Source organism: Pogona vitticeps, chromosome 3 (assembly GCF_051106095.1).
Source record: "Pogona vitticeps strain Pit_001003342236 chromosome 3, PviZW2.1, whole genome shotgun sequence".
Classification (NCBI taxonomy): Eukaryota; Metazoa; Chordata; class Lepidosauria; order Squamata; family Agamidae; genus Pogona; species Pogona vitticeps.
In genome coordinates, this window is record NC_135785.1 from 48,042,670 (window position 1) to 48,067,944 (window position 25,275).

The 25,275-nt window shown below is 41.4% G+C and overlaps 1 protein-coding gene across 2 annotated transcripts; it reads right to left on the bottom strand.

Moving 5' to 3' along the window:
• Positions 1 to 1,597: 1,597 nt before the first annotated feature.
• NME9 (NME/NM23 family member 9) lies at positions 1,598 to 22,738 on the bottom strand. 2 transcript variants are annotated; one of them, XM_020787357.3, is made up of 9 exons: positions 22,545 to 22,623; positions 22,220 to 22,421; positions 20,683 to 20,719; positions 13,267 to 13,324; positions 10,841 to 10,944; positions 6,882 to 6,953; positions 6,013 to 6,129; positions 4,244 to 4,320; positions 1,598 to 3,294 (listed from the first exon to the last, which is right to left on the bottom strand). In XM_020787357.3, exons 3-8 carry the CDS (start codon positions 20,713 to 20,715, stop codon positions 4,258 to 4,260), a joined length of 447 nt encoding a protein of 148 aa, XP_020643016.3. In that variant the 5' UTR covers positions 20,716 to 20,719; positions 22,220 to 22,421; positions 22,545 to 22,623; the 3' UTR covers positions 1,598 to 3,294; positions 4,244 to 4,257. The 2 variants fall into 2 exon arrangements, with proteins under 2 accessions (XP_020643016.3, XP_020643015.3); XM_020787356.3 differs by lacking the exon at positions 22,220 to 22,421 and having other exon boundaries at positions 22,545 to 22,738.
• Positions 22,739 to 25,275: the final 2,537 nt, after the last annotated feature.

Consider the following 25,275-nt stretch of genomic DNA (forward strand, 5'->3'; position numbering starts at 1 on the left):
ACGGTATGCTGGAAAGCTTGTAAATTCATTGGCAATTTTTTCTGCCTGTGCCACCTTAGTAGCTGTTACGGCAAGGAGAGGAGGGAATAAAGAACTACTGATTAACTCATGCAGATTTGGGACCTGTGGCATTTGTGGCTATGTGTATGTGCACTCATACATGCAAGTATGAAAAGGCTTCTCAGGACCATTTTGCCATCATCATGAAGAGATCAACTTCTTCCTTGATCTAACATCCATAGCATTTTGAGATAGTCTTGACTATTGACCAAAGAAAGTGAAAGAATTTCAGGAATCCTCATGGACTTTCCAGTGAAAGGTCTCCTTTGCACAAACAAATCCTTATCATCATCTGTAAGGAAGCATCCCATAGTTTAATCTTAATGTCAAGTTGGATAGCTCGAACTTTTTGACGTGGAAAAGACAGACAAACTCACCAATACCTGCATTTCCTTATTAAAACAGTAAGCAGGTGCAATTATTATCAAGAAAATATACTAGAAATGTGCCATTTCTGAGAACTCATGCAAGTATAAATTAAGCCATAACGGCTCAAAGGGGTATTTAGACGCAACATGGCCACAATAGGCAAAGGTGGATTTGGTAGAGGTAGTCTATATATGCAGCCAGTCAAGTAATGGAAGACCGCTATTAGAAATTCACAGTTTGGTGTTTTGGTCCCTTACTAGGGCTAGATAATTAATTTCACTGAGAAAATTAAAACTGTATGAGGATCAATCATAAGCTTTCTGTTGTTAAAGCTAAAATGAGTTCAGATATGGCTGTTGCAAACTCAGAGCTCTGATCTCTTTTAAATTACCTTGACATGAAAATCTCCCATTCCAGTCTGTCAGTAAGAGAACTGCACTAATCAATTTTAGGCAAACATTACATGGAGCCAATCATATCACTAGAGTGCATCACAGCATGGGCAATATAATTCACAATAAAAATCTGTGAAGTGCATCATATGTCTCAAAGTAGATTTGCAATCCAATAGTTCACCTGCTAAAATTGTGCAAATAATTGAGCACAGATTGAATGTGGAAGAATTAATGAATTAGAACATGGTTGTGGAAACTTTGCCTTTTAGATGCACTTCAACAGCCAGCAGGACTAACAGTCAGAGATCGTAGAGGCTAGCTATGCTGCCTCAGATTGGTAGGAACAGGAATTTGACATTTGGAGGGCTACAGCTGCCCAAATCTGTTAAGGAGAATCAACTCAAAATACATGTATTGTACCCTAGAGAAAGTGTGGGCATTTTCTTCCTTCCAGAGTTTTGGACTGCAGCTGCTAGAAGCCCCAGCCAGTATGGCCAAATTATAGTAAAAAATCTGGACAACCAGATGTTCTCACCTCTAAACCAAACAGATGTTATATTGATGCTATGCTGATTGTATGCTTCAGTGTTCCAAAATGACCAATCTGCATTACTACAGTTTCCTGTGGCGTTCACCCTCGTACCCCTTGCTTGACCGTCAAGACTCAGAGCACACAAAGACAAACAATCCCCTCCTTTTTACCCCGCTGGCACCAGGTAATCACTAAATCACCATTACTTCAGGAAGATGAAGATTCAGGTCCACACTTCAAAGTCTCTTAAATATAATTTTTGTTTATTGATTACAGAAATTGATAGAGATTCATGAATATCTTCTTTAGGTAAATGTATTATTAACAACAATCTTCTATTTGGTAATACACTCCTAACTCTAATCACTTCTAAGATTTCCCCAAACTCCACACTTTAACTCCTTCTCCACTCTCCCACTCTACTCATACTCTCTGACTGAAACTCTGACTCCGCCTCTTATCACATCTTTATTGGCTCCGCCACTCAGCAACATGAATATGCATGAACAATTACCATAACAAACATGAATCATTGCCATAATAAAGGGAAGACTACATTACCTTATGGACAAAGTATGTAATTAAAAGCCATTAAGAAATGTGTACAAGTTAGACAATTAAAGCAAACTCTAACTCTAGAACATCAAGCACATGTTGGAAACAGTGCATACCCTGCCAACAACATCAACTATTTTCATCTGACTCAGCCAACACCATATGTACCAAATTGTTGATTCTGTATTGAATGTATATTAATGAGAATGTTCTTCTATACATGTTTTACACAGAGTGAGTGATAATAACTTTTGAGAAATGCACTCACTAATTATTTTATATCATTCCTTCCTGCATTATTATTTCTGAATTCAATCGCTAAGTACTGAAAGATACTTGGGAACAACACAATACTTTAATCTTTTGCATGACTGGATATTCTATTTAATTAATTAGGTTATCCAAGCATGCTATATTGCTTAAAACACTGTGTCATGGGGGTTGATAACATGAGATAATAATGCAATTTTCCTTACACCCTATTGTTGATGTTTTCCAGAAACAAGCCACTTTATTTCCTACAACCTACAGACCATGAGGTAAAAGAATATTGATCAACAGATGCTAGGTAAGCCATGGCAACATAGAAAACTTGCATGCTGTCGGGTATTCTGTTATGTATCTGATAAGTGAAGAGAAGTTAATCTATTTTGCAGTATGATGACAGCTCAAAAGTCACAACTATGCAAGGCATTTGGTGATTGTTCTGTGCTGTATGATCATATTTCTAGATATGCACTATACAGAAAATCAAGCTACTGATGGTGTTAAAATATCACCAAAAGAAGCTGGTTAAATGCTGGAATTGTAAAAGATGGAAGAATGCGAGCAATGGCAGTGTAATTTGTAGCCACTGATTCTTTCCCACAAATGATGGTGACCAAACTGAATGTACTCTAGTGTATACATCATGTAAGCTTTGTCTATTGCTTCACATAAGTGTGCGGGCAGCAGGGTGGAGTGAAAGAATAGTATGATTGTGTTTCCTTCCCGTTCATATCATCATTGTTTGAACAGAGGTAGCCTGATAATCTGTCAAGAGTACTGCCCTAATAACAAATGCATGTCTAATAAAAAAATTATACATTGAACAAGTTATCTTGGCTCCTAACCTTAGTTATAGGTGATATGGTCACTAATATAAATTCATGACAACTTTATTGTTTTCCATTATAGCAGCCATCTCTACTACTTGCCATATTGGATGAGGCATAACATTTGCATTTTTATGCAGACCACATCTACCTCAAATATATTTCTGGTACTGGTGTCAGACAGTCAACCATGGGTGACACGTTTTATTTTCCATACTACTATAAGGAGAAATTCATTTGCCACATGTTTCATTCTGTGTGAAGTGGCAGTTGGAAAACCAGTCTTAATCTAGAAAGGAAACAAACAGAAAAATAGCATTAGCACAAGAAGGAAGCAATGCATATGCTGAAAGCAATACAAAAGGAAGTGTATTTGCTAGATGTTTAAAATGTGAAATTGTTGTTTCAGTCTTTTGAATCACATGAGGCAGTTAAATGAAGCACTCTTTCAATTCTTGTGGTTTGTTTCTTAGCCTCTAAGCCTACTCAAATTATAGCAGGATAGGTAGATTTGATTTCCCAAGCAAATGGGAAGAAAAAACATAGTATACTTATCTCAGTACATGAGCCTGGCACCATATACTTTGCAATTTAACTGGTACAGAAAAATTTGAATCAACCCAAATCAACTGGGAACAGTCTCCCTGTCTAGTCACATTCTGAATTGAGTTGAGAAGTGGACTGACAGCTGGTGGAGTTGATGGAACAGAGAAGTTACATCATAATACAAAGTATAAAAATATAAAGTATATAAGATTATGTACCTTTTCAGGCATGGAGAATTTTAGCTATTGGAGTATTGCTAGCCATGCCACTGAGTAGAACAGAGGTGGGCATACTACAGAGTTCTAAAAAGCCACACGCATCCATCTTTGGACCTTGGGGGGCTGCATTTGCACCTACTCGTGCTCCAATGCCCATACCCCCAAACTTTTTTCCTACAGAAGTGTTTTTGTTGTTGCTGTTGCTGATTCTGTTACTCTGAAAAAGCCCCCTTGCATCCTTTAGTGGCCAAGTTTTAAAATCAAGTTTAAATAATTTTGGTGTGGGCAGACAGGCATGCTGGGGACCTCTCAAAATATGTCACAATTCCTCTCCCCTCCTCCCAGAATGCACAAGGTAACTTGCTGGGTCCCGATTCCCCCCCCCAAGTTTTTAAAAATGTTTTCAGAGTTGGGGCACTGGGGAGTTAGGATACTGGGACAGTGCATGTTGCCCTCTGAAGTAAAAACGCATACCTGCTTCATCTTCCTCATCCCTCTTCCTCTCCAACAGTAGTGCTTTCATCTTCCTTAGGAAGAGCTTCATCCTGGATCTGGCATCAGACCACAACAACTCTTTTTAAAAGCGTTACCCACATATATTTTCTTATAGGTAACTTTTAGCTACATTCTCTGGCTATTTGTTGCTTTATTGATAGGAGTGTTAGGCAAATAGGAAGTTGCCTCATGTTAAATGACCATTAAATCGTTTACGCTCGTCTCTCTACAACACTGGTCAAAATTCTGTTTGTGAGTGGGTTTTACTTCCCCGTAGAGTTCTTCCCTTTTTCAAAAGGAATCCTGGGAGAAGGCTCTTGCTTTCACTTAACTGTCTTTATTAATGGAGACGATACGGGAACTGGTCTATAACTACACTTCTCCCTTGAACTGCACAGATTTGGGAAGCATGGTTTTGGCTATACATTTCCCCCCCAATAAATAAATAAATATTTCAATAAATAAATACACAAATAAATAAGTATTCAATAAATACTGTGCTGCTATTCGTCTTCAGGAAGTGGCCTAAGAAAGATGGGTCATGGGCTTACGTAGGGCCCTGTGGTTGGTATTGCAACAGCTCTGGTCTGGTGGCAAGGGCCTGGCTGGCCCCCTCTCCTATCATAGCAGCTCCAGGTGGTGTCCAAGGAGAGTGCTGGGGCATGCCGAGGGTGTGTGTGTGTGTGTGTGTGTGTGTGTGTGTGTGTGTGTGTGTGTGTGTGTGTGTGTGTGTGTGTGTGTGTGTGTGTGTGTGTGTGTGTGTGTGTGTGTGTGTGTGTGTGTGTGTGTGTGTGTGTGTGTGTGTGTGTGTGTGTGTGTGTGTGTGAGAGAGAGAGAGAGAGAGAGAGAGAGAGAGAGAGAGAGAGAATCAATTGTTTATGTTTCATAGTTATGTTTTTGGGCACATAGGAGGGTTAGACTGGGGAGAATAGACAGATCAGGAGGCAGAGGATAAGGAGAAGGGGAAATAAATCCCTATAGGATGAGGAGGATGGTTACAGTTAGAGAACCTCTGGTCCAATGAGATGGTGAAGATTTGATGTTTCAAGCCCCATTATTGCATTAGGAGGAGGGATGGCACGCTGGCAAGAGGAGTCTTCGCCTTGTCCACTTTCTCACACTGTCTCTAAATTACACCTGCATAAGGATTGTGATGTCACTGCTAAGCAGAGATTTTAAGTAATTAGAATACTGGTTATTGCATGGCCCATTAGTGTCATTTTATGCAAGTCATGCAAGCCCCAGGAGAGAAGTAGGAACTCTTTAATTACTGAAAAAGTCTCCCTGATAGTTACATCATTTGGCAGAAAAGAATGTTGGTAATTAAAAAGTTCCTGCTTCCATTCCAGGGCCCACATGGGTTGTGCGTAATGATAATGATTACACGTGAATTGGAAGAACTGCAAGACAGAAGTAGGAATTATTTAATTACTATCAGTGACGTAATCACCTTTGTGTAAGCATAATTTATCAAGCAGGATTTTGGCCACTAACCGGCACAGGAATGATCCCTATTTAAAACTCTAAGTTTTAGGTAGGGATCATTCCTAGTCCAGCAAGAAGTGCTAGAAAATGGACTTTGGGCCTTCTGCATGCAAAGCATCAGTACTACTATTGAGTAATGACCCTTCCCCACACTTAGTCAGAATTAATTTCCTGCACTGAGTAGGTGGTTAGACTAGATTTAATATTCTAATATGTGATGCAGTTTAAAGGAGTGACAAGTAAACACTAGGAAATTAGATTACCACCACTCTTTCTGCTCCATGTTCCAAGACCTTCTGTTCTGCCTCCAGTTGTTCCTGAATGGTTTTCTGTAACAATGGGGCATTTGCTCCTCTTATAACTGCTACTAATTCACCCCCCTGAAATAAAATAGACAGTAATAGCCCACTTATTTACAGATCTAATTTATGTCAACACACAAATGTATACAGTGGCAGAATCTGCATTTTATTTTATTTATTATTATTTATTTTAAATATTTATACCCAAGATGGATTACAGTATTAAAATATATAATATTAAAACCTAAGAAATTATATTATTTGAAAATAATAAAACAGATATCAAATGAAAAACTAGTAGAGAGTCTGGTGTTATAAAATCACATAACATTTTTATCTCTACCTATTTTCACATCTACTACTGCCATTGTTTCTGCTTGATTATAGGATCATGGTGCATATGCACAGTAAAAAAAATTTAGATGAAAGGTTTCTCACGTTAACAAAAAGCAGAGAGCAGTCATTTTAATTTTCCCAAGTAAAATGAGAGAAGACATGAGAAAGCAAAGGAGTGTTATGAGTGGAACTCATCATTTGGAGTTACAGTAAAGATTACTGCCAATGACTAGTGACATCAGCAGCATTTACAATCAAGCAACTAAGTATTCCAGCCAGTATTACCTTTAATTTTAACAGCCTCTCAGCAAAGCTAGGCCATTGAATTGACCTGTCTAAAAGTATACTAATCATGACCTTCAGTAGGGCCCCAATATCTGCTGGGGATTGGTTCCAAGCCCACCCACCCCATGGATACTGAAAACTGTGGATAACAGCAAACTCTCTCTCTCTCTCAAGTTTAAACAGCCACCCAGTCGTTTGAACCAACTTACACCATAGAAGAGAAATGTAGGCTCACATTTTCCACGATATTTCTCTAGGGCATCAATTGAATCTACCTCAGCCTAAACAGAAAGTAAATTAAATAATTTACCAAGAGCAAATGTTCACAACTATGTAAGCACATTTTCAGAGGAACAGAACAAGAACGAGTTATATCAGAACAATTTTTTAAAATCTAAGATTTTGCCCTTCAAGGGAGGGGAAAATACAGTCCTTGGGTTATGTTCAGTCTCTAGGGCAGGGGTCTCAAACATGCGGCCCGGGGGCCATTTGCGGCCCACCAGATGATAATTTGTGGCCCCCAACTTGCCTCCCCCCCCAAGGGCCTATGCATCCTCTGCTGTCAAGAGTCAAAAAAAGCCTCACTTTGCTTGCTGGCTGTCTCCCAAGACAGCGCCTAGTGCACCCTCCATCCGGAACTGCAGCCTGCCAGGCAGCTCGCCTGTTTGGCAGCTGGCAGGCTGCAGTTCCGGATGGAGAGTGCAAAAGGCACTGTTCTGGCGGAGAGCCAGCGAGCAAGGTGCACTGCCGTCCCTTTTCCCTGAGCGTCCAAGCCACCACCGAGAGATGCCTGAGAGTGGAGCTCGATCCCGGCCCATCCTTGAAGAGTGCCTCCAAGCCACCAACAGCAGCTGCCACCGCCTCTTCCAGGGAAGCGGCTCTGCGGCTCTCTTTCTTTCTCGGCACCCCCAGCACCAGCCCAGCCAGCGGTCGCCTCAGCACCCAGCAGTGCTTCCTCCTCCTCCTCCTCCTCTTTGTCCTGCTTCAACTGCCTTGGCTCTGGAGGCTGCCTGGGCTTGCCTCGCAAAATTTGCTCCTCTGTCGTGGTGGGGGTAGCTACTGCTGCTGAGTGCGCCTTTTTTTTGAGGGGGGGCCTCAGAGTAAGGTTGCCGGACCTCCGTGTGTGTGTTTGTGTGCATGCATGCGCATGAGCACCTGTGGGGGCCCCACCCCGTTCTGTTTAATTTTGCGGGTACCAGTGGGGGCTTTTCTCCTTTGGCACGGAGAGTTCTGTGAGGGTTTTTTTTTTAAATTATGTTGTGCCCTCCTCCTCACCCTGCTAGGCGGTCGCCAGTGCTCCTTCCCTTCTCCACTTCTTCATCCTGCTGTTGCTGGTGGCGGTAGTAAAGAAGGAGCCGGAGGGGGTCGTGGCCAGCGACAAGGGCTCGTGCCCCTCCTCCTCCTCCTCGGAGCCCCAGCTGGGCTAAGGAAACTCCTGGGCGGCTTCCTCGGGCTCTTGCTCTGCTTGGCGGAAAATCTGTTGCGGCCCAGCCTCACCCAGATTCTGCCTCCAGTGGCCCCCAGGTAAATTGAGTTTGAGACCCCCTGTTCTAGGGTCTCCAGAGAGTTCCGCAGCTCCTCCAGTCCTCAAAATGCCATGACAAAATGGCAGATTTCAGCCTCAGAAGCCAATAGTGGGGACACAACTAGCCATTTAACAGATACTTTATTTTCACTGCCAAGCCTGCTTCGGGAAGGAAGGAAGGAAATTATCCTCCAGTCATTTCATGTTTCTAAGGATGTTTTATTTCCAGCCCAAAATGCACTCCCTCCGTACACACTGCATTCCGCACAGGTTCTGGGGCACAAATTACTATTCTGGGAAGTGCAGGAGAAGTCTGGAGGGTATATGTGGCCCAACAAGGTCCAGGGAGAGCAAAATTGCCCACAAGACCCTCAGAAATTCCCCACTCCTCTTTTAAGGCATAGAGCAAGCAAGGGCAGGCTCACTCTACTGATAGTTTGAAAGTTATGGTGTATCATTGAACACAGCGTTCAGAGGTAGAAACTGTGTCATCTGAGCGTACCTGACTTAATTTTCCCTTCACTTTCTCTGCAGGGGAAGTGGGATGAGGAAAGCAAAAGCAAAGTCTCAGATACAGAGGTGCTCCAGCTCTACCCAATCTCTCTCTTGCATTACCTCTTTTCAAACTCATGTGTCTTATATGCTTGCATGGAATCTATAGTTAAAACTGTTCTAGTGTGGGCCCCTCTCTGTATCACAGAGGATCATTAGTAGAATTCTCAGTTGTGCATGAGGGCTGTTGAAACACTCTCACTTGAGGTTCTCTTTCAAATTTGTCTTGAATATCCTGACTGAGGGGGTGGGAACGGGACATGCCCAGCAGGTGTACAGCAGCAACAGACATAGCTTGCAGTGGTTCCCTCACTGACTCTTTCCATGTCTATTGAACAATATGAGTTCAAGCAGAATCCTCAGTTATATATACACATTCAAATTAATACTCATTGATTTCACATTTGTAAACAGTCCATCACTTATTATAAGAACAGGGGTTGGAAGATGTCTGGGTACAAGTCTTACTGTTATATGAGGAAATCCGTGGCACGCAGCTATAAAATCAACATGAGTGTTGAGTTAAAATATAGCCAGCTGTGAAGAGGTTGCTTCCAGTGCCCCTGGTGAGGTATCTGCTCTTGCCTCACACTCCCTGAAGGGCACACTGGAGTCAGCAAACACTGGGCAGGTGGGTGCAGAAGTAAATCGACCAACCCAGGTCGGAGAGGAGAAAACAGTGGATGGTAGCTATCTCTGCAAGGAGGTGACAGTGACCCAGGCTGAAAGCTGGTGGCAACAAAGTAAAAATAGAGGGAAGCAAGGCAGGAAACCAAGAGAGAGAGAGAGAGAGGAAGTACTGTAATCACCAGTCATGGAGAGGGGAATTGAAGACGATGAACCAGAGACCAGCAATACAGAGGAGAAAGGGGCCTGGGAAAACCTACAGTACTAGATGAATCTGAGGTAGCCCTAAGCACTGAGGAGGCGGTGGACTACGATGATGTTGAGGACCCCTGGAGATTTGGACTCCACATGGGAGGGGCTCTTGGTGAGGAGGAGGTTGAGCTAGTTCCCTGCCAATCGTTCTCATACCCTGTTGCCCACTGGAGACCTTGATGACCAGATGGGTAACCAGGCTCCACATGATCCAGAGGAAGTGCTGGAGGTGCAAGAGGCAGAAGGAGAGGCAACAACACCTCTAGCAGCATGACTGAGACTCAGTACTACAAGCCCTCCCTGCAAAGAGTTGGCCTACTGAAATAGTCCTTTAAGCCAGTGGTCCCCAACCTTGGGCCTCCAGATGTCCTTGAACTTCAACTCCCAGAAATCTTGGCCAGCAGAGGTGGTGGGGAAGGTTTCTGGGAGTTGTAGTTCAAGAACATCTGGAGGCCCAAGGTTGGGGACCACTGCTTTAAGCCACAACAAGGCATAGACTTTGAGCTCACTGGCCTTTAGCCAACTCAGGGAGTGGAGTGGACGGAATCCTTAGGAAGGCTCGTGTCTGGCACTCAGCCCCTTAATGTCTGGACGAGCTGAGAGAAAACAAACTTTGAACTGCAGAGCTGGAAGGGACCCTATGGATCACTGAGTCCAGCCCCTGGAGGCACAGTGAGGAATTGAACCCCCAACCTCTGACTGGGGAGCCAGATGCCTAAACCACTGAGTCACCCAGCAGTTCTAAAAGCAACCTTGCCTTGTTGTACACCATTTCCCTGTCTCAGTAAATGCCAGCTTTTACTGGCCACTGGGGCAGTTTTGCCCATCACCCCTATTCTAGGTGTGTTTGTGGGGTGGTGATGCTCACACCAACTTTGTGAACTATGGACCCCTGTATTTGGAACTTCACAGGAACAGTTTGCCAATGCCAGCTACAGGATTATAAGAACCGCCATTTCCCAGTAAGCGTTCATAAGACTGCAACATAGTTTAGGCTATCAAAGCAAAGGAACGTTCTAAACCAGTGGTCCCCAACCTTGGGCCTCCAGATGTTCTTGGACTTCAACTCTCAGAAACCCTGGCCAGCAGATGTGGTGGTGAAGGCTTCTGGGAGTTGTAGTCCAAGAACATCTGGAGGTCCAAGGTTTGGGACCGCTGTTCTAAACAACACCAATGGCTGTCAGCTGTTTTGTAGGTCTGAAGTTATCTTACCACAGCAAAATGCAGGAGGTTATTGCCAAGTTCGTTTCTAATTTTCCTGAAGAAATTTACTACTGTTTTACATGGTCCACACCAGCCTTGATAAACATCTACCACTGCAAGGAAATTAAATTCTCTCAGTGGAATTCTGATATATGTGAAGAATGCAGAGAGTTTAATCTAGCACATATAAATTAAACCATTAATTACAACTACTCCCTGATGTGATTATCAATTACTTTAACAAATATCCCCTTCTTGTAGAGATTTATGCTAGATAACAGACGGGCAGAGTGGAGGGGCTGCTATAATGATTCTGGGAGATGAAGTCTAAGCTGCTTCTCGTGGTTCTAGTTTTCCTACCTTTCTACCCCCTGCACCCCTCCAAAAGTTGCCTTGTGTGGTGTCTCATACTTGTCAAATGGATCTTCTCAAAGCATCAGTGCAGCTGGAGACGTAATAGGTGGAGAAATGTGTGTGACCATGCTTGCACAAGCAACTGTGCGCCCCAAGGAGGCACCAGAGATAGAGATAAATACAATACTTAGGGTTTCTTTGCACATTCCTCTTGTCTCTTCTGAGTATGGAAACATTTTAGATATACGGAAATTCCCCTCCCTTGGCTCTCTTCTTTGTTTGCTAGTTTGCCTTAATTAATGTAAGAAGCATTTGACATCCCTTAAAGCCAACCTATGAAAAACAGGTTTACCTAGAGGCTTGTGCTTCCATATGAAATTTCTCTATGTAAGGGATTTAATATAAAAACATATTCAATCAGGACTTTCCATAATGATTATTTGAACACTGGCATAAAAAAAGCTCCAGAAATGTGCTACATTTGCACTGTGCTATATTTGCAATGTGCTATATTTGCACTGGTGGCACTGGTGGCACTGTGGGCTAAACCGCAGAAGCCTGTGCTGCAGGGTCAGAAGACCAGCAGTCGTAAGATCGAATCCACGTGATGGAGTGAGCTCCCGTCGCTTGTCCCAGCTCCCACCAACTAGCGGTTCAAAAGCATGCAAACGCAAGTAGATCAATAGGGACCACCTTGGTGGGAAGGTAACAGCGTTCCGTGTCTAAGTCGCACTGGCCATGTGACCACGGAAGATTGTCTTCCGACAAAACGCTGGCTCTATGGCTTGGAAACGGGGATGAGCACCGCCCCCTAGAGTCGAGCACGACTGGACAAAAATTGTCAAGGGGAACCTTTACCTTTACCTTACAGAGTTAAAGCTAGTAACAGGTTTGGGGGAACCCATGGTTTTAATAAGTTATCCTGTAACTGATTTATTCTATCACTCCTCCTCACTATTGTTTCCACTAGCCTTCACTTGTTTTCTTCTGAACCCATTTTCTTTGGTGGCCAAGAAGGAGAAATCACAATGAATGAATGCTCTGCTGTTCACTTCCTCAGAAAAGTCAGGTAAACAGGCAACAACCTGTTCAAACAGCAGCAACATCTAGGTTAAATGGCAATGATATTTGGCCATGGATCCTCTACAGCAGAGGTCCCCAACCCCCAGTCCGCAGCCAAGTGCTGGTCTGTGGCCTCATCTGGACCAGGCCACTGAGACAGACCTCCCGCCCCACCCACGCCCGCACGCACTCACCCCCGCACAGCTCATTTGTGCCTGTATGCATGCTCCAGCATGCCCGTGTGAGTGCCGTGCTGCTGTTTGTGCATGCACACGAGCGCATGTGCACTCGTGCAAGAGAGAGAGCGCTTGTTCATGCATGCACATGAACCCAGGGCCCCCCCTTCCACAGCTGGTCTGCAGAGCGAAAGGTTGGGGAGCGCTGCTCTACAGGAACGTGGCAAGTATTCAGTGATGCCAGTCCCTGATGTTGGTCCATGTATAGTTCTGTAGCCACTCAGAAGCATTTTTGTCATCGTTCGAAACACAGTATTTTAAAATGTGTGAGACAAAGCCTGTTGCTTAGTCTAGTAAGTCATGCTAGAGCAGGCATCAGTGGGGGTTTGACGAGCCAAATCATCCATAAATTCCATTAATTCAAACAGGCCTATTTTAGTTGCACCTTATTACACTAAAATAATCTGTAAATAGAGTAAGCCCATTTGAATCAATGGAATTTACAGAGGAGTTGATTCACCAAATACCCACTAGACTAGGCCCATTGATTAGACTCAATGGGCCTAGTCTAAGATTATGATAATGCTGAATCTCATATAAATAAGAATCTCATCAACAAAGAAAGAACAGAGTTTGTTCTATAAAGCAGGGTTGAGTGATGGTGTTGCTCCAGATTATTTTGGAATAGAGATCCCATAATCCCTCACAAGTGGGAGTTGAAGGGATAAAATATCTGGAGAACCACAGAAGCACATAACAGCTGTAAAATTTTCCAATATATATTTATAATTCTGAACAGTAACAGAGTGAGTGAACTCTATATTATATTTGCAACAGTCTTACCAGTCAGTCCTTTGGAACCCAACATTTCTTCCCAAAGTTCCTGATTATTGATAAACATCTGTGTGTACGTAAATAAACAATACCAGTGAGAAACCTTTTAGTAAGACAAAACAGCCTTCCATAATGTATTTACCTGAAAAGACACTTAGGAAGCAATAAAGATATATGTTACTTAAATTTTTAAATAACTGATAGGAGTCAAAGTCATAAGAAACCACAAGGTGTTTGTAAGGAGAATAAAATTCAATGAATGGAAATACGTAACATGATTTATAAGATAAACATCTGTGAACTAGTTTCTTCTTCAGTTGCAATTCTTTGTTTTGTTATAGAGCAAGGACTGGCAACTACTGTTTCTGTTTTGTTTGTAATTTTAATTTTTTCCCTCATATAGAGATTATATGAATGAATGAATGAATGAATGAATGAATGAACGAATGAATGAATGAATGAATGAATGAATGAATGAATGAGCTTTATTACGGTCATTGACCAGCAGAAAATAGTGCTAAACTAGTATGTTAATACTAGTAATAAGATGACAAGATGATCTAGAGCTAATTTCAGATAATGATTGAGGGTTGGGAAAACATAAGGGGAGGCGATCCTGTGGTCCTGAACATCAAGCTCAACTGCCTACATCACTGAAACACTGCCCACAGACATGCCCGCAGTCTCTACAAGAACAGATCGGCTGATCACACAGGAAAAAGTCCATTCAAAATATTCCTTCTTGAAAAAAAAATAGAATCCTCCAGCAGCAGAGGGAGAAGAGCAATTTTGGGAGCAAAAGGGGCCAGATCCTTTTTGAATCAACACTTGTATTTCATGATCAGAAAAATTAAAAACTTCAAATCAACCCATACAATAACCATAGGAAATCCCATGGTATTTGATTGTGTAGCCACAGACTTCGTCTTGGCATGCTGGGAAAAGAAAAAGGGAGAAAAGGCAAAATATTGTCACACTTTCAAGACAATTTTATTTCAGTGCAAACCTTTTTGGGTTAAAATCCACTTCCTCAATATTGTCTAAGGAAGTGGAATATGATACATGAAAACTCACACTGAAATATGTTAGGCTTCAAACTTCTTTTTAAATTGTCATTTGCCAATATATTAATCGATACCACTCGTTCTTTCACCTACATTATAATCTCCCTATTTGGGGTTTACAGTGGGGTCTTGACTTGAGAACTTAATCCGTATTGGAAGGCGGTTCTCAAGTCAAAAAGTTCTCAAGTCAAATCTGCGTTTCCCATAGGAATGCATTGAAAACCATTTGATCCGTATCTGTTCTTTTCTGTCCATAGAAACTAATGGGAAGCTGCTATTCTGCCTTCGACCACTAGAGGGGGATATTTTGTTTCTTTTTTTTCTTAGGTCAAGAAAGGTTCAGGGAAGGCAGGGAAAATACAGTCCAGGCTATACAGTACCAGGCAGTCTGAAGACTGTCTCCCAATCCACTCTCTAAACACTGGGAGGAGTGAGGAAGAAGACAGGCACCCTTTTCACTGGCCAACTGTTAACTGAAAGTTCACATTTTGCACTTTCCCTGCCTCCCACGTGGATTTTTTTTTAGTTCTTAACTCAAATCTAAGTACTTAAGTCAAGTCAATATTTTCCTCTGACAGCGGTTCTTAAGTCAAAATGTTCTTAACTCAAGCTGTTCTTAAGTCAAGACCCCACTGTATATATTGACAAAGGTGTGATACAAAAGGGTATTGAATTATACCATATTCTATGCTTTATCATGGCAGGTTTGGTGTGGCAAATAATTTTAATTGCCCTTGCGTCAAAACAAGTAGGAGGGACATGTCTTATACAAAGGTTTGAAATTTTATGAATGATATGACTGGGGAATTGTGGGATGCTCTATGAAGTACTGGCCATTCCACCAGCATATCTGCATCAGTGCAAAGTTGCATTAGTGGAATGTTCCATTGGTATATCAAAGTAGGGCCAGGAAGTTCTATAGCTGTAGTTTTTATTTTAGTAACCTATCTCAGGCTCCACCAGGCCAATGTGACAGGCAGCATCAAATGCCTCTGCTAATGTCTTCACTAGATGACAATTCATCACTGAGAGTTATGCCTGCTGAGTTCGATTAGTGTAAATATGTAATACGCTTCCATCTGCTAGTATTGCATGACATTGCAAATTAATGTAAGACACCATACTTTTCTACACGCATTGCCAAACATTAAAATATTAACATTCTGGTATACAGAGCCCTGGTTATAAGATTGTATTCTTATTCCCACCTTTAAACAAGAAAACCAGCGCAGACCAGTTTGAAAACAAATCCCACTGGATACAGTGGGGCTTACTTCTGAGAAAAAATATGAATAGAATCACATTGCACAGCTATAATCTTAAGCATACATATGAGGCATGCATTCTCATTCAACTTCTGGATATAAGTGTTTAGAATCGTATTACAAGGCTCTCAAAATATTTTCTTCGTCGTTTAGTCGTTCAGTCGTGTCCGACTCTTCGTGACCCCATGGACCAGAGCACGCCAGGCCCTCCTATCTTCCACTGCCTCCCGGAGTTGGGTCAAATTCATATTGGTTGCTTCGATGACACTGTCCAACCATCTCATCCTCTGTCGTCCCCTTCTCCTCTTGCCTTCACACTTTCCTAACATCAAGGTCTTTTCCAAGGCGTCTTCTCTTCTCATGAGATGGCCAAAATATTGGAGCCTCAGCTTCAGGATCTGTCCTTCCAGTGAGCACTCAGGGTTGATTTCCTTTAGAATGGATAGGTTTGTTCTCCTTGAAGTCCAGGGGACTCTCAAGATCCTCCTCCAGCACCACAGTTCAAATGCATCAATTGCCCAGCACTTCCGCTGAGCAAAATATTTTAGTGGAAGAATATTAAACTTTATTTAGGACAGAATACTTTAAGGTCAGACTATGAGTAACAGATTCAGGGTTACAGAGCAGCAGTTCCCGTGTAAACCTATAGGTCTACTTTGATGTAATTAACGAGTAACATTGAAGTAATAATTTCTTCCTCTGACCACTTGATGGCAGGATTTGTAGATATCATATCCCTTACAGAGTAATTTTTAGATAAAGAAATCATTGATATTTTTCTATAGATTTGCAGAGGAATATTTACATTGTTCCTTTGTACCAAAAGTGACAAAGATTTTCTGGAACCTTATAAAATAAGATACTTCTATTCTTATTCTAACATTGTTTTTTGTGGATTGTGTGTGCGTGCTGATTGAGCTAGCTGATTGTTTCACAGTGACTTTTAGTAAACTGTTCAAACTTCATTTTTAAAATGATGGAGTTTTTATAACCTCACATTCCGCCTTCAGTAGGTGCAGCTGGGAGGGACCTTTCTGGGCTGGGGTGACTGTTAATCTATTCAGCATTAGCCAATCATTCCCTCTTGCCTCTGCATTAAAAGAGAGCCCCACCTCTCTATTCTGAGCTTCTCTTTCCTTTTCTTGAGTCTGTTGAAGTCTGTTGCTGAAAGCAGTAATGTTTGTCAGTTTGCTGTTTGATCTGTTGATTTGTAAGTACTGTAATGAATTTTTTTCTTGTTCTTACATATGTCTTAGAGTGATTTATTAAGACTCTAAATGCAGTTAATGAGAAAGGAGTGGACTACTCTGGGGAACTTGAAGCCATTCTGCTTTGTGAATCCCAGCACTTCCGCTGAGCAACTACATGAATTTAACAAAAAAATTCAAAACTGCAACAGTGTACATTTTCAGGGCTGCTTTTTCTACACACACACCTTAATTAGTTTAGCACTCAATGTATTCATAATTCCACATCTTCACAGATATATACAATGAGAGTTTGCAAATCATGCAACTCTCTCTATGATTCCCAGGTGACATCGATAGCAATCCTTTAGGTTAATATGCCTCCTTGTGAGTAATTATACCTAATTATACTGTATCCTGTATCTTCACAGATTCTGGTTCATGCTGTTTCTTCTCCTTGCTATCACTGCCAGTTCACCTAACCTCTCAGCGTTCAATTGACAAGAGAGATCAGGAGATAAAAAAAAACAATTTCTTCCTTTTGTTTTATGGAGCTTAAAGTCCCAACAGAGGGCAAGAAAATGGGCAGTGATTACTGTAGTGAGGGGGAGGAGTGGACCCAACTGGAAAGTTCCTTCCCCCACTAAGAGAACCCTGCAAAATGTCCTCTCCCAAATTAGAGCAATAATTGCATCTCCTTCAAATATGAAAGCCCTCTTGGTCAACTTTGCTCACAAGCTTTTAGGACAACAGCAACAAGACATTTTGTTGCCAGAGGCACAGATGCAAATAGTACCCTCTCCAGTCAAGGTGAATAGCATCCAGGTCAACTTATTTTGACACCTTTGGCCTGAAATTCCACAAGCATATCTCCCTGAGATTAAAATACAAAGCAAAATTTAAAAATTAACAATGTACTGTATTGCTCTTCTGTGACAACAATACATAATTGCCAGACTTATATAACTAGAAAATGTCATTATAGTAATTTCCAAACATAATTGGATTTCTATAGCTGATCAAGTAATCCATATGTGCTTCCTTTTGTTACAGCCATTTCTAATGTTATCTATGTTTATTTACTCATTTGCATTAGAAATCAAAGGCAAGGGTGGACAATAACTTCATTACACTATTAGAAAACCACAAACATAAGCTAGATTTTGATCCCACCTGACTCTTCACCAGCCTGTACAGTGCAGGGCTGGAGGTGATGTAGAAAAAACATGAAAGAGTCAAAAAGATGTGCTGGCTAGGCTTATCTGTTTAAAGCACGTTTCAACAAATGGGCTAAAGGCTCAGGATTCAGATTTCACCTTTGGACTGGAATCTTTTTAGATAGAATATTCTTATTAGACAAAGGGTTACAAGTAATTCATGATCCCCTTCCCTCCCGTGGGTCTATATCTTGCTTTAAGCAGAGAAACCTGGGCCGCAAATCTGGTCATGGTTTTTACATCCTTAGTATTTCTTATGTACGTGGTGACAAGCCTGGTGAAGACACAGGCAGAGTTGCAAATTAGCTTATGTTTGTAATTTTTTAAAACGTTCTAAGACATGTATTATACATCCTTACATTTTTATTGTGTACTATAAGGTCCACACCTTTAATTTTTTTTTTTTTTTTAGAAATTAAATTATCCAAAGCATCATGATATATATAGTGGTTAGAATGTTGGGCCAGGACTCAGAAAACATTAATTTTTTTATTTAAAATATTTTTACCCCAACCTTTCTCCTTAAAAGAGGGCAAGGGAGCTTATATAATTAAAAGACAATACTAAAGCTAACAACAGTGAGTATACAAACATTAAAAAGGATCAAACAAATACCACACAAATAACAAGCAACATCAAAACACATTAAATGCAGTAGGGTACAACCATCCTTATAGGCAGGCAGCCGCTCAGGGAAAGCTTGCCTAAAGAGAAAGGTATTTTCTAGGCTGCTGAAAGGCAGGAAAAATGCAGCCAGCATAGCCTCTTGTGGGAGGGAGTTCCAAAGTCTGGCATCAGCAACAGAGAAGACCGTCTCCCGTGTACCCACCAAATGCACCTGGGAAGGTGGGCCAAGAGAAAGGCCTCTCCTGATGATCTTAACACTTGAGATCCTTGATATAACTTGGGCCCAAGGCATGTAAGCCTTTATGGGTTAGACCCAACATCTTGAATTCAGCACAGAAACGGATCAGCAGCCAGATGAGTTGATGTAACAGGGAGGTGGTGGGGATTTATAGTTCAAATTCTTATTCAGCTATGAAGTCCTCTGGGCAACCTTGTGCCAGCTGCATACCTTCAATCTAACCTATATCACAAGATAAGATAGTTGACATTAAAAAGAAAAACCCATATATGCAGCCTTCGGTACACTGGGGGAAAAAGGGCAGATTATAAACTAAACCAAAAAAAAAAATTCCTTGAGGTATCTGACATACTTGCCCCAATTAATAGGCCATGAATCAAAGCAGGAATGTATGAGTATGTAGAATTGGAACACTACCTGGTACTGAAACATGCATTCTTCCTTAACGTTTCCCTCCTCTGCACCAAAGAGATATCCATGTTAACAGAGTGAATCTAAAAGGGCAATCTTTCTGTCTTGGCCCCATTTTTCATGGGGACAAATCAGAGGTGTCCTTGCAACCAAAGGCCTAAATCTGTCTCAACTATACCATCTCTTTAGATGGTGTGAGACTGGGAACACCCTCAGAGGTGGTCAGAAGGGTGTACCATCTGTCTCTTTAAGAGGAAACAACAAGGGACAACTGACAGACCTAATGAAAGATTTACAGGAACTGGATTTAGAGACAGAAGCCAGAGAGGGCACTATTTTGGAGGAGAAAGAGGAGCAAGAGGAAGCAGGAAAGGAGGAGGAGGAGGGGGAGCAGTTGGTAGATTTAGGAGAAGGAGAAGCATGTTGGATGGAGAAGGTGGAGGAAAAGGAGGATCTAGTGGATTTGATAAAGGAAGACCCCTGGACAGGAGAATGGGTGGAATTTAAGGTGCTGAGACTACGTCGAGAAAGAGTGGTAGATACTGTATATAGAAAAACACCCTATTGGGGCGAGACAAAAGAGAAGAAAGAAATATAAAGCTTGGATACAGAGACCCAATGGAAGGAACGCAACCGAGGTATGAAGAAAGCTGGGAAACCCGGTGGGGTCAGTCCATTTCAACCCAACCCAAGACCTACGTTGGGCAGAAGAGTTTGGGAGCCACCAGTGGGCTGGATATTTCACCCCCCTCAGTCAGGCCGAGAATAACAACACCAGACAATCTGGCCTGTGAATCTAGATGGTACAATCATATCTGGAATTCTTCTCACTTTGAAGGGGAATCTGTTACTGTTTGAGGATGAGAAGTTTGCACCGTCTCTGCAAAGCAAGAGGCTGATGTTGTTGATAAAGACCATAAAAGCTTGTTACTAAATATATTTTAATGGAAAAAAACAGAAGTGTCAGAGTCATCTTTGCACCACAATGTTGGACAAAGAGGAAAAGGGGCTGACAGGGATCACAGATGGATATCTCATTCTTATTTGAAAATAGAAAACATGAATGATAGTCTGTTCCAATTAGTCTTTGGTTTTTATTTTACTTTATTCTGCTAAGTATAATACCTTGTGCCGGTGATTTATTTCCAGAAAGCTGCATTGTAGTGATTACTTTATATCAGTTCTTATGTTTTCCTTCTGATTCATTAAGTGGGGTGGAGTGGAAAGAGGAATTACCGCTTGTTGCCTGGGAGACTGATAATCTATTTAGAATTCATTTGTTTTCTATTTTAGAACTGCTGTTTTGTATGATGGTTTTATTGGCAAAATATAATACAATCTTGTGCCAAACCCACCCACTCCAGGAAATGTTAAACTTGGAACAGTGATATTTGTAGCATGAATCTTTTCACAGACCTGCAAAGCTGCTTGCTTCTTCCTGCTGGCCATTGGTCTGAAAAAAGAAACCACAAACCATAAACAAAACAAAGAACAAAAACAAAACATACACACACATACACAAAACAAAAATAGCATGTTACTATATAAGACTTCCATGAAATTTTGTGTATTATTTGTGCACTCAATTAATATAAATTGCAGTATAAAATCAAAAGCAACAATAATTGCAGTGCATGTTTTCAGTGGAAATTGCTATCTGTAAGTGTATTGCTGAAAATCATTATAGTACTGCATAGTGGGTACAATATCAGACTAGAACTCAGGAGACACAGCTCAAATCTCCATTTGGCCATGGAAACTCATTGGGGGGTGGTGGCGGCAGGACTGGTAAAACCACACCTTATGTACCTCACATACCTCAGAAACCCTACTAGGGTCACCATAAATTTAATGTGACCTGATGACACATAACATGTACAGGGCTGACCTCCAGTAACTTGAAACATTGCAGGAGAAGCTATTATACCATGTCTGTTATGTAGTGCTGCCACTTTGTACGTGCTTGTGCCATCAAGCCAGAACCAACTTAAAACAACACTAATAGAGCTTTCAGAGGAAGTGAGATATTTAAAGAGTAGTTTTTACCAATTCCACTGTCCCAGTGAGTTTCCACAGCCAAGTGGAGATTTGAACCCTGCTCTCCAGAATCATATTCCACCATTCTATCCCCTAGCTAGACCACACTGGGAATTACTGCCACTCTACAGACTGCTTTTATGCATAATGAGTGAAAGGGGGGTCCAACTGATTACAGTAGATGTTTCTCCTAAGGAAGTATATTTGGAATTGTCACTAAAACATTTGGATCAATCAGTGACTGACTAAAATGATTTCCTTGATGAACTAAGCAGGAGGCTCTCTTAAAAGACTGCTATTTTAATAGATGGTCTGTAGATAAAAGCCACCATCAAGGCATTTGTTTATGTTTCTCCCGAGATTAATTATACATACTGTACAATAGTTTTTAAAGTTGCATACTTTTATTTAAAATTATTCCATTCACGTGCGAAAATATGCAGATTTAACAGGTGAATCAATTAAAACATACACAACTCCTCTAAAAGATTTCTATAACTGAATGACAGATATAGTATTAGTAGAATCGGAGAATCAGGATGAAAAGTTTCCACTTTGAAATAAGACTCATATTAGTAATAACATTTGTGTTTGAACAGAGAGAGGCATTTTAAAGGTTATCGATATGCATATCTGTCCTTTTTCTCCTGGAATTCTCACCCCCTTATACTGGACAGAAAGAGGTGATTCTTTTGAACTCTGAGGTCTTTGTTAGCTGCAGTCATTGTTTCTAGTTTTAAAAGAGGGAGTAGGCCTGTACTGATACCTCTCCTTTCAATGGCTATGTAGCATCCATGGCACAGTAAGTATAGGCAGAGAATGAGGGAAGAAGGAAAGCTATACAGATGAAGGGATGGCAGAGAAGACCAAAAGGTGGAGGGGACATGAGGTTGGAGCAGTGGCTAAAAGACTTCACCATTTATTTGTGCTGAAGAAACTATTGGGGCAAGTGTATAGGCTTCCCCCATTTGGGCCAAAAATCTCCAAATACATGTGGCTTTCTGGAAAGGAAAAGCACTGCATTCCACGTTATTCTCTATGAATACGTCAGAGATGTCCGAATGCCAGGCACTTCATTTCAAGTCGCTCAGGGTTAAGAGGCAGAAGATGCAAGAAGTCTGGGGAAGAAAAGGGGTGCAATTGAGAGTTCGTGCAAACGCCCCCTTTCTGCTCTTTAAACTTGGACGAGCTTGCTTCCCCCCCCCCCCCCCCCGAGACTAAAAGTGTTTGGAAAACGGTACCTGTTCCAGAGTTCCGCAGTGGCTCCCACGCAGCACCGCAGCAGCGTCTCTTGTTACCGTAGCAACACGGCTGACCAATGGGAAAGCCCTCTGTCTTGCTGCACGTACTCAGGCATGGTCGCTTGATTTTCAAGGCCCTTCCTGTACTGCCAGATGGCGCGGCCTTCCTTGGGCCCTGTCCGACCCAGGAAAACACTCGGCGCGAAGAGCTGAAGAGGAATAATGGATTTGACAGCTGAACGACGCCCTAAGGAAGCGAGGCTTGGCAACTACTGTACCTACCTGAAGTTCCTAGCCGCCCAGAAGTTGCGGATCTAATAGGGGAGGGGGGGGAATGCGCTGATAAATCTTATTTTTATTTACTTTAAAGGGAGAAAAAAGGCAAAGAGAGGGAGAGAAAATAAAATAAATCCATAAATATGTTTGTGTGTTTATGCACAAGAGGAGAGACAACATGATGAGAAGGCAAAGGTCCCAGAGCATTAAACGGATCCTTTCTCCTTAAGATCATTAATCTCCAAAGACCATCATTTCAATCTTCCCTGACACTGAAGTGATTATTTGATTTTGCAAACTAATTAAAGTGCTTTGGCCTTTGAAACTGGAGAGAGAAAGCAGAAACCCTATGTGCTTAAATTATTTCCCAGTAAGACTGCAATTCTATTATCACTTTAGGCATGAGGGAAGTCTCTGGGATTTATTTATTTTATTAATTAGTTATTTGTTCTATTTTTACCCATCTAGATTTGGGAATCTACTGTGGGCGGTTTACAGAATACAATACTGTATAAAGGTAAAACAGCATTCGAATAACTTAGTTGTTAAGAGCAATTATTTAGGTACAAGATTGTGCTGTAAATGCATTGTATGTGGAATGAGAATTTGGAAAAGTTTTAATATGCTACACAAATTTCCACTTTAAGGAAATGGCTAGTGACATCCAGTAACAGAAATAAATGAAGGGTAGTTTATCAATGGATTTTATATCAAATTGTTATCAAAGGACAATAGCTGTATCAATTCTAACCATTAGCCTGCTGATCGGTCAGAGTCAATACTTGAGATGCTTGTGTCCTTTTCTAACTACTTTGGAGATGGTTGTGGGTTTTTCAGGCTGTTTGGAGTTGTTTATGTATACAAAAACCTGTGTGGGTCACCATATGTCATAACTGACTGGACGAAACATAATGATTATTAAGCATACATAGAACTCTATTTCACGTTTATGACATTGGTAAGCATCTGCAAAGGAAGCTTGAAATTCCAGGCGTTGAAAGTTATATAGAAAAAGAAATCACAAAAGATACGCTCAACCTCCAGTAAAGCACTTGTGCCTTTTTAGAGATCAGATACAATGAACTAATGTTAAAATCTGAATTTAATAATCCTAGCCCCTTCCCACACTGTAATTTTTTTTATTATTCTACCTATTTCAAAATGCGAAACCAGTCCTGCTGTATTTGAGGGCCCTCCAGTTTATTCCTTTATGCTAAAGGGTAGCCCAAGTTTCCAGTCCCTCTTGCCCAAAATACCTGAGGCATTTATGTCCTATTCTAGTCAGAATAATTTTTTGTAGGTTTTGGGTAGAATATTCACCCACGTGACTTGTTCTGGATAGTTCTAGTAATCCCAAAGAAACCAAGGACCTACTTTCTCATCATACTTAACACCTTTTTGAAAATTAATATAGTCCTGTTAGTCTGAAGGAAATAGTGGTATTATTTCTACTGTAAAGCAATTCTCTCACCATGATCTGGAGAACTGGCACCAAACATTTGGTTTTCTACTCCTGGGCAAAATAAAGAAGGAAGTGGTAGGCTAGTAAGTCCAGGCATGCCTGAGCAAAATTTATGATCTAGAGCCATTTCAATCTGATTACAGGACATGATCCAGATATTAAGATGATTTTAATCAAAGTATGATTTATGACATACCTTGGGGGAAAGTATTGAGGTGATTTGGTGGTTCCACACCTACCTCACTGGTAGTAGGGCACTGTTTGGTTTTGAAGGTCACACTTGGGGCTCTTCCAGGTTCTATATTATCTTCCCTGTTGCTTGAAATCTATTTGAAAACCATGATTCGGTTTATTCATGGATTTGAGTTTGTCATCAGCATGTGAATGACACCCAGTTGCAGTTCTTCATTTGGAACATTTTATGCAGTATTGGCTGGTTGCCTTAGTCAACAGTGATTTAGAACAAGTAAGAAAGTCGCTAATTAACAGTGCTAATTCTAATGCCGTTTTAGAAGAGATATCCTAGTCAGTGCTAGAATGTCAGGCAAAAAAACAAAAACAACAAATGTAGCATCTTAAATATTAATTGTTATATTTTAATATGAGCTTTCATGGACAAATCCACTTCTTCAGACAATTCCAAGCAATGATGGGAATGCCTGTTTTAGATAGACACACGCACCCTACCTAAAGTAAAGGAGGCAGGTTATATGTGGCATCAGATATAAGGATTGTTGTTGTTTAGTTGTGTCCGACTCTTCGTGACCCCATGGACCAGGGCACGCCAGGCCCTCCTGTCTTCCACTGCCTCCCGGAGTTGGGTCAAATTCATGTTGGTAGCTTCAGTGACACTGTCCAACCATCTCTTGCCTTCACACTTTCCCAACATCAGGGTCATTTCCAGGGAGTCTTCTCTTCTCATGAGATGGGCAAAGTATTGGAGCCTTGGCTTCAGGATCTGTCCTTCCAGTGAGCACTCAGGGTCAACTTCTT

Coding starts and splice junctions, on each gene's coding strand:
- NME9 (XM_020787356.3), bottom strand. CDS start 20,715: ATGGCCAGCAGGAAGAAGCAAGCAGCTTTGCAG. Junction 13,325..20,682: donor AGAAGCAAGCAGCTTTGCAG/GTCTGTGAAAAG, acceptor ACGTACACACAG/ATGTTTATCAATAATCAGGA. Junction 10,945..13,266: donor GGGTTCCAAAGGACTGACTG/GTAAGACTGTTG, acceptor ATTTCCTTGCAG/TGGTAGATGTTTATCAAGGC.